This window comes from Palaemon carinicauda, chromosome 1 (genome assembly GCF_036898095.1).
Source record: "Palaemon carinicauda isolate YSFRI2023 chromosome 1, ASM3689809v2, whole genome shotgun sequence".
In the NCBI taxonomy this organism is placed as follows: Eukaryota; Metazoa; Arthropoda; class Malacostraca; order Decapoda; family Palaemonidae; genus Palaemon; species Palaemon carinicauda.
In genome coordinates this window covers 45048-59215 of record NC_090725.1, presented here as the reverse complement: position 1 = coordinate 59215, position 14168 = coordinate 45048, and the positions used below count along the sequence as shown (strand labels likewise).

Here is a 14168-nt window from a genome sequence, read left to right as displayed (position 1 = left end):
AAGCCCTTCGACATTGCTTCTCCCCTGGGCATGGGAGCTTGCAAGAGGTCCCGGACTGGGAGGACGACTGGCTCGCACAGAAAAATCCTCACGCACCACACTGGCACCACTAGCACTTGGCACTGCACAGACACTAGCACTCGTCACAGCACTGGCACTATTTCCACCCACTGCACTCTTGACCTTCAGTTCTTTAACCTCGGCCATCAGAGACTTATGGTCACTTACCACTGATTCTACTTTATCTCCTAAAGCCTGAATAGCACGCAAAACAGTTGACATATCAGGCGGAGGGCACACAGTAGGTTCGGGGGTAGCCACTACAGGGGTAGGAAAAGGTAGGGGATCATGAGGTGAGGAAAACATAGAAGAGTGAGAAGAACTTCTCCTAACTCTAGTTCTCTCTAACTTGGATGAATATTTTAAAAGACGTACAAAATCCAATTCCGAAAGTCCGGCGCACTCCTCACACCGATTTTCTAATAGACAGGGCCTGTCCCTACAGTCAGAACAAGCGGTGTGAGGATCTACCGAGACCTTCGGAATACGCCTATTGCAAGACCTACATCGTCTATGGGAGGGAGCTTGCGAAACGTCAGACATCTTGTTTCAAAGAGTAAGTCAAAGGGTGATCCAAAAACAAGCAAAAATTCATTAACCGTTAATCAGAGTTTATATAAAAGCTAACTAGCTAATATAAAAAGGATTCCAGTATGCGACAGCCGTTAATCTAAGAGAATACTTCACCAAATATCCATGAATAAACTCGAAGACCATGAGCGTATCCCAGAACGTCTAGCCGGAAGCACGACAGAGGAATAATTGAGGAGGTGTCAACAACAAATGATTGAGTACCTGGCCACAGGTGGCGCTGGTAAGTACACCCCCTTCTAGTATTGTGATAGCTGGCGTATCCCTCCATAGAATTCTGTCGGGCAACGGAGTTGACAGCTACATGATTATCGGGTAAGTTTAATATTGAAAATATAACAAACTTTCACAACAAAAATCCTATAACTTTGCATCACAAAGAATTAGCATAAAATCTGATTGGATACTACTGTATAACTACTGTATGGTGGTAATAACAAAATCAGGTTCAAACTTAGTTATTAAAACATCTAACGAATTCTACATGAAAAATACATTACACATGGTAAAAAAATACTTCACATAAAGTATGTTACATAATCTTGAGACTAGAGTCATATGAAAGTGGAATGCAAAGTAAACAACATTAATAATATACATTATTGTTAAACGCTAAAGCAGATATAATGATCGGATAAAAGTATCTGATTATGGTAAAACATCTTAAACATAATTAGACTTGGGTATGACTAGTAAATAATGCTGATTTCAGTCAATTTCCATACCAATAAAAGGCCTTTGATGTGAGCGGCAGCATTCTTATCATAAGCATTTGTGCCTTCCATACACTGTTCGATTTTGTCACTCAAGGCCCGCAACTTTGGTAAGACAAACACTTTGGTCACTTCAGGACCAAGCTCAGAGAGACCTGTGGATAGTGAAGCATGAAAGAGATTAAATATGTAATAATGATGTGTATATTTTCAAAGTTACTTTTACTGTATTCCAAAAATGGTGAATGTTTATTTTTCAATTGTTCAGTTACTAGCCTCTAATTCTTATCTACACATAAAAAACTTTAACCCTTTTACCCCCAGGCTTTTTGGAAATTTCCAATCCTTAACCCCCAAGGGGTTATTTTTTCCCCAGCACATTTTGCAGTATATATTTTTTAAATTGCTCTAACAGCCTTATCATAGAGAGGTCAGGTTGGTCTCATTCTCTTGGAAAAGGCCTGAATTTGTTCAAAAAATTATCAAAAATATGAAAAAAAAAAATGTATAGCATTTTTTTGCAAGGACGTACCGGTACGTCCATGGGGGTAAAGGGATGGCTTTTGTGAAACGTACCAGTACGTCCTTTGGGGGTAAAAGGGTTAAGTAAATAGTCAATAAGGATGTAGTTAACTTCTACTAACCAGCAATGGCACCGTAAACCGAGGAAAGTGCCGTTCTGTCAGTTTTCAAACAGCGTGAAAATACCCTGGTGATACGAGTTTGCAAGCCATTTGTGGTCGTATTGTAGTTCTTGCAAATCTGTGATATAAGACGAGCAGCAAAGTCTCTCAGGGCCCAATGGTTATCCATATCAGGCTTCATACATAATTGTCGACTTACAATGCAGGTCATTACAGAAGGAACCAATTCATGCATCTGAAAAAATGATTTTCAATGAAATTTACATTTAATATAAAACACATTAGAATAACGTTCATCATTATTTAGTTTCAGAATACTGTATATCTTTTAACTTTATCAATTATACTTCCGAAGTGTCCAGAAATTTGGTATTATTAAGTTTATTAAATCTTAAGAATAAAAGCACATCACTCACACTACAGAGCTAGTACAGAACTGGACTGACAAACATTTCTCAACAAAAAGTATTAAGATAAATGAAGCATTTCCTAAGAATCAGGTTCATTAGTTCCCATATATTGGCATAAAATTATACATTTTTGTTAATGCCTGTTAATTTCCATCTTGCATGATACAATACGGATTATGGTGTCACTTTGAAGGTAAACAATTAGTACTTTACCACAAAATGTTCAGATAGGAGAAAATAAAGAAAAGAAATAGTCCAAATGAAACAAAGTTAACCCTTTTACCCCCAAAAGGATGTACTGGTACGTTTCACAAAACTCATCCCTTTACCCCCATGGACGTACCGGTACGTCCTTGCAAAAAAATGCTATAAATTTTTTTTTTTCATATTTTTGATAATTTTTTGAGAAAATTCGGGCATTTTCCAAGAGATTGAGACCAACCTGACCTCTCTATGACAAAAATTAAGGCTGTTAGAGCAATTTAAAAAAATATACTGCAAAATGTGCTGGGGAAACAATAACCCCTTGGGGGTTAAGGATTGGAAATTTCCAAAGAGCCTGGGGGTAAAAGGGTTAACTGAAAATATTTTTCATTGATTGATTTACGAATTTGGCACTGAGTCAGGGAAGGCCATTCAGCACAGAGGTGCAACATGGGAAAATCCCCAAAACTTGCATTAAGAAGTAAAAAGTCAAATAGGTTAGACAATAAGATTGAAGAAAGTAAGAGCCAAGAAAAGGTAAACTCCCAAAATATGGACAAAACTAGGGCTGAAAGAATGCTGCAGATGCCTACAGTACATTGCATGAGGTGAACTGACAGCACTAATCCCCAAGGGATATGTGTACCTTTGGGATGAATGTGTGTACTTCATTGCAAGATGTTCAGATACGATAAATGGAAAAGCCTAAATGAGAGAAACTGGAATGAAAATCTGTTATAGATGACATCATCAGAATCTTGACTGTGGGAACACTAAGATGACAAATAAGATTTCAACTTCGACTTGCTTCAATATTCAGTAGTCTTCCATGGACAAACAAATCCTTCAGGATATTATTATTATTATTACAAGCTAAGCTACAACCCTAGTTGGAAAAGCAGGATGCTATAAACCCAGAGGCTCCAACAGGGAAAATAGCCTGGAAAGAAAATAGAATATTTTAAGAAGAGTAACATTAAAATAAATATATCCTATATAGCCTAAACTATAAAAACTTTTAACAAAAGAGGAAGAGAAATAAGATAAAATAGTGTGCTGAGTGTACCCTCAAGCAAGAGAACTAAAACCCAAGACAGTGGAAGACCATGGTATAGAGGCTATGGCACTACCCAAGACTAGAGAACAATGGTTTGATTTTGGAGTGTCCTCCTAGAAGAGCTGCTTACCATAGCTAAAGAGTAACTTCTACCCTTACCAAGAGGAAATTGGCCACTGAATAATTAGTACAGTAACCCCTTGAGTGAAGAAGAATTGTTTGGTAATCTGTGTTGTCAGGTGTATGACGACAAAGGAGAATATGTAAAGAATAGGCCAGACTATTCAGTGTGTGTGTGCAGGCAAGGGGAAAATGAACCGTAACCAGAGAGAATGATCCAATGTAGTACCATCTGGCAAAATTATAGAAATATGGTTCAGGGACCTTGCAAGCTACTGTACACCATTCATACAAAAGGAAATGCTGTGTTGATAACAGTAACATGTTCACAAAGGACTGACAGATGAATGACACGATATATATAGCAACTATCAAGGGCTGCTATCGCTAATGCTATCTTATATCACTGGAATAATACCCAGTAGGTACCTGTCCTCTGCACACAACTGGATTTTATAATTGTAAAGCAAAATGGTTTGAATTTAAGTAAGGGCACAGCAATATATGAAATATACACTTCTTGAATAATACTACTTATTTCCCTTGCAATTATTCAACAAAATCATTCAGAAATTAGGTTTACTGTATATACAGATTCAGATTTTCAGGAAAGCTGGCAGAGAGGAAAGAAATCTGACAGAAGTACTGGATAACAATTAAGGTATATATCAGTCACTGCAACAAAGATCTAACATAACTAATTATGAAAAGATAAACAGCATTATAAGAGTTTATATATGAAATATACACTTCTTGAATACTACTACTTATTTCCCTCGCAATTATTCAACAAATCATTCAGAAATTAGGTTTACTGTATATACAGATTCAGATTTTCAGGAAAGCTAGCAGAGAGGAAAGAAATTTGACAGAAGTACTGTATAACAATCAAGGTATATATCAGTCACTGCAACAAAGATCTAACATAACTAATTATGAAAAGATAAACAGCATTATAAGAGTTTATATTCAACTTACATATTTTTCCAAGTACAGTGTTTGATTGTCCAAGAGAGCCTTGGCCATTCGCATTAAATAGATGAGGAGAGCAAGGTTCTTCTGAACAACATTGACACGTATTCCCTCTGCAATGAATGTACACAGCCTTGGAACCATCTGGTGAAGGCCAGGGTCAAACGCCAAGCTGTGTAAAGCTTCCTGTATAAAAAAAAACAAGAAATAAAGTTAGAATAACCAATATCTACAATAAAACTCATATTCTTACATGCAATACACTCTGCATTAATAACTATAAAATATAATTTCCAAGAACCTTATTTTTACCTTGCTAAGGCATGAACTCTTTTGTATTTAATTATAAAAAGTCATTGGTAATGTTAAATGATTATATGCTTAAAGCATAGCTGAGCATGCTATAAAATTAGATCTAAGACATAAGGAACTATAGAATTTAAAATAGTGACCGTATAATAGTTTTCTTCCTTTTAATAATTGACTACACCTTTTTACTAATACAGTTGAAATAGAACAATGGAGTTCTGTAGGTTATATACACACATCTGAACTCTTTAACATAGGTATCTGTCTTTAGCAAGGGAGGCGTAAGGGAGAAGCCCCGTCCACTTGCCTGTCACAGAATAGCCACTTTTGTCATTTGGGCTAAGACTGAGAGGGGTGGCTGAAGTGGGAAATTTAATTTAAAAGACTAAGGGATGTATAGCTAGGAAAAGTACAACTGATGAAACAGCAGTGGCTGTAACACCAGGCTCACGATTACTAACCAACCCGGACAGTACTGGTCGCTGGGGAAGTTCAGTATGACACAGAACGTACATTAGGGTGAGGAACAATTCTCCATAAAGCGATAGGCATGAGAAAGGTGGGGCATACACTCCTACCCTCACCTACCCTACAGTCCTGATGTTTGGTCTGAGTAAGACTGCTCACCTGCTCCTGGTGCAACAGCGGTACAGTAACTCTAACATTGGCTCATGCTCGCTTGACTGACACCAACAGGTACCAGTTAGTGAATTCAGTCACTTTCTCCATAAGGATGAGAGGGATCACTATAGGCTAAGTCCCAAGGTACTTTTAGTGAAGGACTTTCCAATGCAATTATCTTAATTTTCTTTTTCTCAAAGAAGAAATGTCAAATGAAGGGCATAGAGGAGAGAGAAGAGATTGGCAAAGGAAGAAGAGAGATAGTGAACTTTATTTTCTGCTTTGCCAAGCATTTTTCCTTCAGAAGAGTCGTCTGGGTGACTGATAATAAATGTACTCCTTCTGAGGAGGAAACTACTAAAGTTCCCTCTGCTGTAACACAAACCAATACACTAGTTTTGTCAAAAAGAGAGCACTGGGAACACCCATTGACACTGCAACACAGGAATCACTATCTGGGTTACACTGTCGGCGCTAGGTGAGGCCGTCATCAGAAAGCAACTCAACACATGGAGTATCGAAGCTTTGTATCCTAATTGGAAGAAAATTAAATTCACTACATTCTTAGGTTTTGGTGCGCTTCTTACATGAGAGCACTCACACACACAAAAAAAAAAAAAAAAAAAAAAAAAAAAAAAAAAATTCACCACTCATTACAAACGAAGTAAGAAAAGATCCAACAGCTGAGAGAGCGAGACGTATCCGCTGCAATCGAAGATAAAAGTGGCTATTCTGTGACAAGTAGGTGGGCGAGGCTTACCTTTCATGCCATTAACCAACTACCTTTTTAATGATTTAATAGCTGCTCTAATGCCACCGAAGACATACCCTTGAATTATTTAAAGTTGAATAGATTTTGTATACGCGTGGAAATAATTAGGGACGAGTACAGTAAGGATACAAATTTAAATGTGCAAAATTCGCACAATGGATGATAATATCCAAATATTAGGAGAGTACTTTAAAATTCACATTACAATTTGATGACTAAAGAAAAAATTAAAATGTTATAATAAAATGTCAGATTTTTCTAATCACTAATAAAAAGAACCCAAGAATGCTTACCCCTCGCTTCGGTTCATCTGAGCCAACACAGGCCTCTGTAATCTCCTTATAATACAGCTGCTGTTCAGCCGAAAGTTCGTGAGTTGCCAGTTGTTTAACTTTAACTGTTTCGATACTCTTCATTCCTCGTCTGAAAGGAAATAAAAATCTGTCAGATATGTTTGATAGTGATTGACTTAGAGATAGTTTAACTATCAATCTTATAAAAAGGTAGTGTAAAAATTCACGTTTAACTCAGTTTTCTACTAAATAAAATAAAACAAGTACTGTATCAATACAGTATATTATGTTTACAACTGAGCAGAACAAAAAATGGATCGATAAGCAGATATTTTCAACTAGAAATAAGGAAATGACTGCAGAGAACAAAAAGGCAATGAAAAAGGGGAATATGTTTGTAAGACATAGTCTCATCTCTTACAGAATTTGGGTTAGAAAAATTATGATAAAATTTCTGCAAAGTGTTGAATAAACTATTTATTGGAACAGACTGGGTATGGAATTTTGACCATATTAACTGGAGCTGAAAAGGGTATTTAGTGCCAAGAAACTAAAGGGGGAAAACACTACAGTTACAGTACAAAATAAAAGAGGAAAAAAAAGAGGCTGGATATCACGATAAAAGGAAGGAAGCATGAAAGGCGATAGAGTGGAAGGAAATAAAGGAGAGCGTAGATAGGAGCTTAAAGAAAGCTGAAAAAGGGTAATGCCTTCAGGTCATCCATCCAGAACGATTTTCACTTAAAAATAAAACAAAACAAAAAAGTGCAATGTACCCATGAATATGTTTCTGGTCCTTTGTATCTTGTGTTGATAGTTTTGACGCTGGATCCACTGCATCTTTCTTCTGAATGTCTTTTGTGATGGGAGGTGGATTTTCCGGAATTGTGGGTTGAATGCCATCAATCGCCAACCAATGTGCTGCGAAATATAAAAAAGAAAAAACTTTATAGGAAGGCATACTTGACTTGTACATGGTACTGAAAATTCTTTGCAGAGCCCAATCAGTTAAGCTGCATTGCTTCATGTTCTTTTACTTTCCTCCATTTGCAACTAGTTCCCCAGTTTCTTTTTTTTTTTTCTCAGCTGTACATAGCTCCAATTATCACTGCTCATATAAGAAAAATCTTTCTCTGGTTTACTGACGCCTTCCTCTTGGGAAATCCTTATACAATAGTCGAGAAATGTGATCTCATTGAATAAACTTACATCCGAATATTTTGAACTTACATTGTTTGCTGAGTTAATCAAAATGAGAGAAAAATAGAATCAAAATGACAGTTTTCTTACTAAAGCAAAAAAAAAAAAAAAAAAAAAAAAAAAAAAAAACAAAGCAACAGATTGAAAAATGATAGAACAGTCTAAAAAAATATATGGGATTACTGTATTGTGGAATATCCTTTCTTTATTAAATTAAAGCCTGAAAAAGTCTCCTCTTGGATGAATGGACTGTTGAAGTTTAAATCCCCTTCATTTTAATACACGAGGAATGCAAATTTTGAGGTTGCATAACAACAGGAAGATGATGTAAAGACATACATTTCCAAAGGTTGGGGAGTAATTTCTCATACTTGATATTATGTATAAGGTTTATTGATGCAGTATAACACTGGAAATCTAATAATAATCATTTTAATTGAGTACAGTATACTAAATATCAATCTACAATACTTACGTTTTATTGTTATCTGCAATGGGAGTCTTGGAGTTGGAGCTGATACCATCTCATTAATTTCAATTTCCTTGTCCTCAACAAAATGTAGCTCTCGTCCGCCACCAGAAGCAAACCGAAATGGAATATGCTCAATTGACTGTAGCCCATACAATGGCTGAAAAGGAAGTATCAATACTTTACTGTACTTTTGAATTTGATACTGAATGATAATACTTGCAAAAGGCGCATAAATTTTCTTCAAAGAAATTTGGGTAGACAACTGAACCTGAAAACCACTGGCTTTTAGAATTCATGTTAGCCCTTCCTTATTATGGTTTATGCAAGCCAATGAGTTCTTTCAATTCATCTTTATCACACGTTTTCTGCCTAAATTTCATGTATAAGTGTAAAGTATTACAATGAGCAGTAATTTTCTTATATATCTTCAAAAGTCATTATCAACCAAGCTGTAAAGTTAGCTGGCAAAGTAGAGAAAGCCACAATCCCAAATTCTCAAATATGCAAAGTAGTCCTGTAAGATGTTTCGAAGTACAGAATTAACTCAAAGAAGGTAAGAAAAAAAATGCAAGCCATAACATGAAATAACATGAACAATAAAATTATATTATAGGAAGTTTATCTGTCGAGGAGTTATAGGCTTAAAACCTTTCAACTGAATTCTTAATGACCCAATTATGGAAGCTGATTACCAGTAGCTTTGTTGATATGCAATTTTGAGAGCTACTTTCTTTAACATGTGACATTTTATTTTAATGCTGTTGCTGTTCTTAGGATGTTTTATTTTAGTGGTTCATTACTTCTCTTGAAGTTTATTTATTTCTTTAACTCACTGGGGTATTTTTCCCTGTTGAAGCTCTTGGGCTTATGGCATCCTGCTTTTCCAATTAAGGTTGTAGCTTTTCAAGTAATAATATTAATAACAATAATAATATAAAATTTCTAGAAGGTTTGACTAACTGTATGAGTTTTTGTCTTTCATTTTTGTCAAAAACATCTATAAGATTTTACCATAGTGAACTAACCTACTTGCTACTAGGACTTACAACCATTAAAAATATTTTTGACTTCTACTAACTACAAATTTTCCTTTCATTATATTACTGAAGGTCTACATTGACATAAACAGCGTTCAATAAATGACCAGCAAACCTCAACTCCCTGTACATGGAGTACTAGTTACACCTACCGAATTTCTTAAAACAGTATCAAAAAGTTTAAAATTGTGCTTTTACTTTACTGGTTTTACTTGCTCTCTGCAAATGTCCCGCACACACAAGAATGATGTTTTTCCCTCAATTAAGATTTAAAAATAGTGTTAATGAATAGTATGCCTTTAAGAGGTGTACCTCACCTCATGAAAATAGAAGCTGTTCCTGTTTAATTTCTTGTTTATCTATATGAATATTTATAAATAAGAACTATAGCATTGAAAATAGCCTAAAACAGCAAATTAAATATGACGTAAAGCCCTATCAAGATAGTACACTCAGCACTTCAATGATTTAAATCATAATTACTGTATTTACATTTTTGAGCATCCATCCAAATGCATAACAACTCTCTTTAAAAGCCAATGGAAGACCCTCAGTAAAAAAACTGAATGAATGAAAAAAAAAGAAAAAAAAAAAAAAGAGAGAGGATTCTTGAGCTGCGGTTCTTAAACATTCATTCAAGACTACTGCACACTCAATAAAATTATAAGAAAATACAAAAAACCTCCAATACAATACCTCAACATTTTTTAGTTTTAAAACGTGGTCAAAGTCACATGTTGCAAATCGTTTTCTTTTGCCATGATGCATGAATTTCATCCCATCCTGTTGAGAAAAAGAAACTAGTTAGGTGCAAAAAATCTTGAAAATTTATAATATGCTACTTAATACGATTATGAGGTTCATCTACATAATTAGAGGCTGACATCATTATTTAATGAAAACAACAAATATGGTATTGCATACAAATGTGAGTCTTTTAAAATAAGGAAATATCTTCAGAGGAGCTGGAATTGTTATTAAAATCGTTATGAAGTAGTTAATGACAGACGATGAGCACGAGTGAGTAGCTCAGCATCCCCACCTTTCAGATTCTCTTCACTTTTGACTTTGAAGTCAGGATTGAGAGGGGTGGTTTTGGTGAGAAGTTCAACTTTAAAAGACTCAGGTTTGTAAGGCTGGAAAAAAATGAGTACAGTAACTTGCAAAATTTGTTATTTGTTCCTTCGTGAATACTGTACAAATCTTTCTTCCTTTGAAAATGCCAAATTCTAAAGTACTGTAATTTTTATAACTATATAAACATTGACCTCTTTACTATGGCTATATCACATTGGCAAAAGCTGAAACTAGCCATAAACTTTTTAGCGAGGTATAACTGCCTCCCAGTTAACTGGGTAGTAGGGGGGTAGACCAGGCATCTCGCTCACACACACTGGTTATGACGTCACTTTTAATTGCAGGCAGGACTTACAGGTGTTGGCGGGCCAAGTACAGTACGAGTAAAGAACTCAAGGTTTGTCTAGTTAGGAAAAATACGAATTACTTTAAAATTTGTCATTTGTTCCAACATCTAATACAGTACAAACTCTTTCGCCCTTTACTATAAAGACTCATCCGTAGGGGGGTGGTAAGTCCTAACCCAACTGGCTGGGAATTTGACCCGGGGTGTGACTCTGTGCACCCTGACACCTCACACACTCTAATATGTGCGAAAGCTGACGGCCTGGCCAATCGGTGAAAGTGTGTGAGAACTAAACACTGCAACCTATCCAGGTAAGGATTCTTGGAGTGGAACATTCTGCTTAATTAACACTGACACTACCCGACACCCTCTTGCTGGGAGGACAGGAACCTAAATATATTTCATATTTCAGACTACACAAGGGATATGGTTTCTACCTGCAGATGGAGGTGGTTAGCTTGCAGAGTTCCACAGGTGCTGTGCCCTAAGAGATGGGAAGATGAAGGAAGAGGAAGCCAGTCACTCTACCATTCTTCCCAAATTAATTGCGGGTAACATCTGCCCTCGGACAATTGCCAGGGCACCAGTCACCCGTTGAGATACTACTGCTTGAGAGTTATGGGGTTTTTTGACTGGCCAGACAGTACTACATTGGATCCTTCTCTCTCGTTACGGTTCTCTTTCCCTTTGCCACCATATACACCGAATACTCTGGCATATTCTTTACAGATTCTCCTCTGTCTTCATACACCTGACAACACTTGAGATTACCAAACAATTCTTCTTCACCATAGGGGTTAACTACTGCACTGTAATTGTTCAGTGGCTACTCTCCTCTTGTTAAGGGTAGAAGAGACTCATTAACTTTGGTAAGCAACTCTTCTAGGAGAAGGACACTCCAAAATCAAACTATTGTTCTCTAGTCTTGGGTAGTGCCATAGCCTTTGTATCATAGTCTTCCATTATCTTGGGTTAAGTTCTCTTGCTTGAGGGTACACTCGGGCACACTATTCTATCTAATTTCTCTTCCTCTTGTTTTGTTAAAAGTTTTTATAGTTTATATAGGAGATATTTATTTTAATGTTATTCTTAAAATATTTATTTTTTCCTTCTTTCCTATCCACACTGGGCTATTTTCCCTGTTGGAGCCCCTGGGCTTATAGCATTCTGCTTTTCTAACTAGGGTTCTAGCTTAGCAATTAATAATAATAATAATAAAAGGGATGTGAGGTATCTTAAACCACATGTCGTGCAGCCACTACAGAACCTATGGAGAAGGTATCCAGGTACCTGCGGGTTACATGATGCAGGTAGTGGGCTGTGAAAGTTATTTGATGTTTTCAAACACTCACTTGAAGTACATGCACCACAAAGTAGTTCTATTTAAATTCTAGGGATGTACTTATGCCCCTAACATCATGAGCCCTGGGTCGACGACCTTGTGGAGGAGAATCTGGATTCAAGGTCCGATCTACGGCCTTTTGAATCCATGAATAGATCGTATTCTTGGTTAACCTCCTTTTGACCCTGCCCATGCGTACTAAAAGCTTCTTTACATGTGGACGAGCTCCTGCAGATCGTTACAGATAATGTCTCAGAGCTCTTAAAGTACCTCACATAGTAACAACTGACCTGGGTCAAGGATAAAGTACTGAGACCCTCAATCTAGAAGGACCCAAACCTAGGGTCTGCTACAGCCGGATTCTGAGTCTTGGCAACGAATTCAGGGACAAAGTCGAGTGTTACCTGACTTCCATTCCCATTTTATTCGAAACAATATGGTAAAATTATAGAACAGTCCAATAAACGTCGGGTTGAACATTTTTGATAATGACTTCTGGCAGAAATCCACTGTAATGACGAGTCAACTACCATAAATGAAAAGCTATGGCTTTGCGCTAGGCATCGTCATTAATTACATTCGAAATACCTTAACATAGTGTACCAGTCTAAATGTATGATAATCAAATTAACTTTTTAATGCTTCGCTTCTGCCAGTCATCATAAAAAGTGATTGTAATAAAAACAGTAATACAGTAGCAATGAAACATGGTCAAAACACTAGAGCTTCTGTTTGCCAGGACTTCGACGCATGGAAAACGTGATTTTCCATCCCATTTTCTATGGAGTCGTTACTAGTAGTGTTCCTCGTATTACAAATGTATCATTACTCAATTGAGGTCATGATTTATTGGTTTTTGCTCCGTTCCTATGTTGTGGCAAGTGGAACATGTTTCGCTATGCACGTTACACCCGTGGGCTAGTATTTTGACGTTATCCATTACACAAAAGTAACAAAGGGGTAGTGAGTTGTAGCTTCACGCTCCTGCACAGACTCTATTTGAAGATGGACTTGGCTTCCATTATATTGTACAGTATATTACAATATTGAAAACAAATAACAGAGGCGTAGAATATAAAACGTTGAGCCCTTTATTCTGTTTGAACAAGTAACTTATGACAGAAGCACCACCTATCAATGTTTTTTCTGAACTACCGGGTAGGAGGAATCTCTGATGGCCTGTGATAAGATGATGTTGGGACAGCTCTGGTGTAAAATTTCAAAAGTTACAATTGAAAAATGTTATTTTTATTAATAAAATAAATTTTTGAATATACTTACCCGATAATCATGTAGCTGTCAACTCCGTTGCCCGACAGAATTCTATGGAGGGATACGCCAGCTATCACAATACTAGAAGGGGGTGTATTTACCAGCGCCACCTGTGGCCAGGTACTCAAGTACTTCTTGTTGACACCTCCTCAATTATTCCTCGGTCCACTGGTTCTCTATGGGGAGGAAGGGAGGGTCGATTAAATCATGATTATCGGGTAAGTATATTCAAAAATTTATTTTATTAATAAAAATAACATTTTTCAATATTAAACTTACCCGATAATCATGTAGCTGATTCACACCCAGGGGGGTGGGTGAAAAACCAGTGTACAAGACTAAAGGATAGCTAAGTATCCCGTATTTCATATAATCAGTTATCCACAATAACAATGAAATAATAAGTACCTGGTAAGGAAGTCGACTTGAACCGTTACTCTGCCTTTAATAAGAGCGTCTTCCTTACTGAGCGCAGCGTTCCTCTTGGGAGGCTGAATCAACTCAAAGGTGCTAAAGTATACAGGGCTGCAACCCATACTAAAGGACCTCATCACAACCTTTAACCTTGGCGCTTCTCAAGAAAGAATTGACCACCCGCCAAATCAACAAGGATGTGGAAGGCTTCTTGGCCGACCGTACAACCCATAAAAAGTATT

The 14168-nt window shown here is 36.7% G+C and overlaps 1 protein-coding gene across 2 annotated transcripts in view; it reads right to left on the bottom strand.

Moving 5' to 3' along the window:
* LOC137646337 (transcription initiation factor TFIID subunit 6-like) overlaps window positions 1–14168 on the bottom strand; it is a 38884-nt gene that overhangs the window by 17300 nt on the left and 7416 nt on the right. For both annotated transcript variants that reach the window (XR_011045439.1, XM_068379446.1), the window contains exons 2-8: window positions 10172–10258; window positions 8442–8595; window positions 7543–7687; window positions 6767–6896; window positions 4778–4957; window positions 2009–2243; window positions 1377–1519 (exon numbers count right to left, since the gene is read on the bottom strand). Coding sequence is in view for 1 of the 2 variants with exons in the window: in XM_068379446.1 (XP_068235547.1) it covers window positions 1377–1519; window positions 2009–2243; window positions 4778–4957; window positions 6767–6896; window positions 7543–7687; window positions 8442–8595; window positions 10172–10258 (1074 nt within the window). In the remaining variant the exon portion in view is untranslated. The remainder of the gene's footprint in view (window positions 1–1376; window positions 1520–2008; window positions 2244–4777; window positions 4958–6766; window positions 6897–7542; window positions 7688–8441; window positions 8596–10171; window positions 10259–14168) is intronic.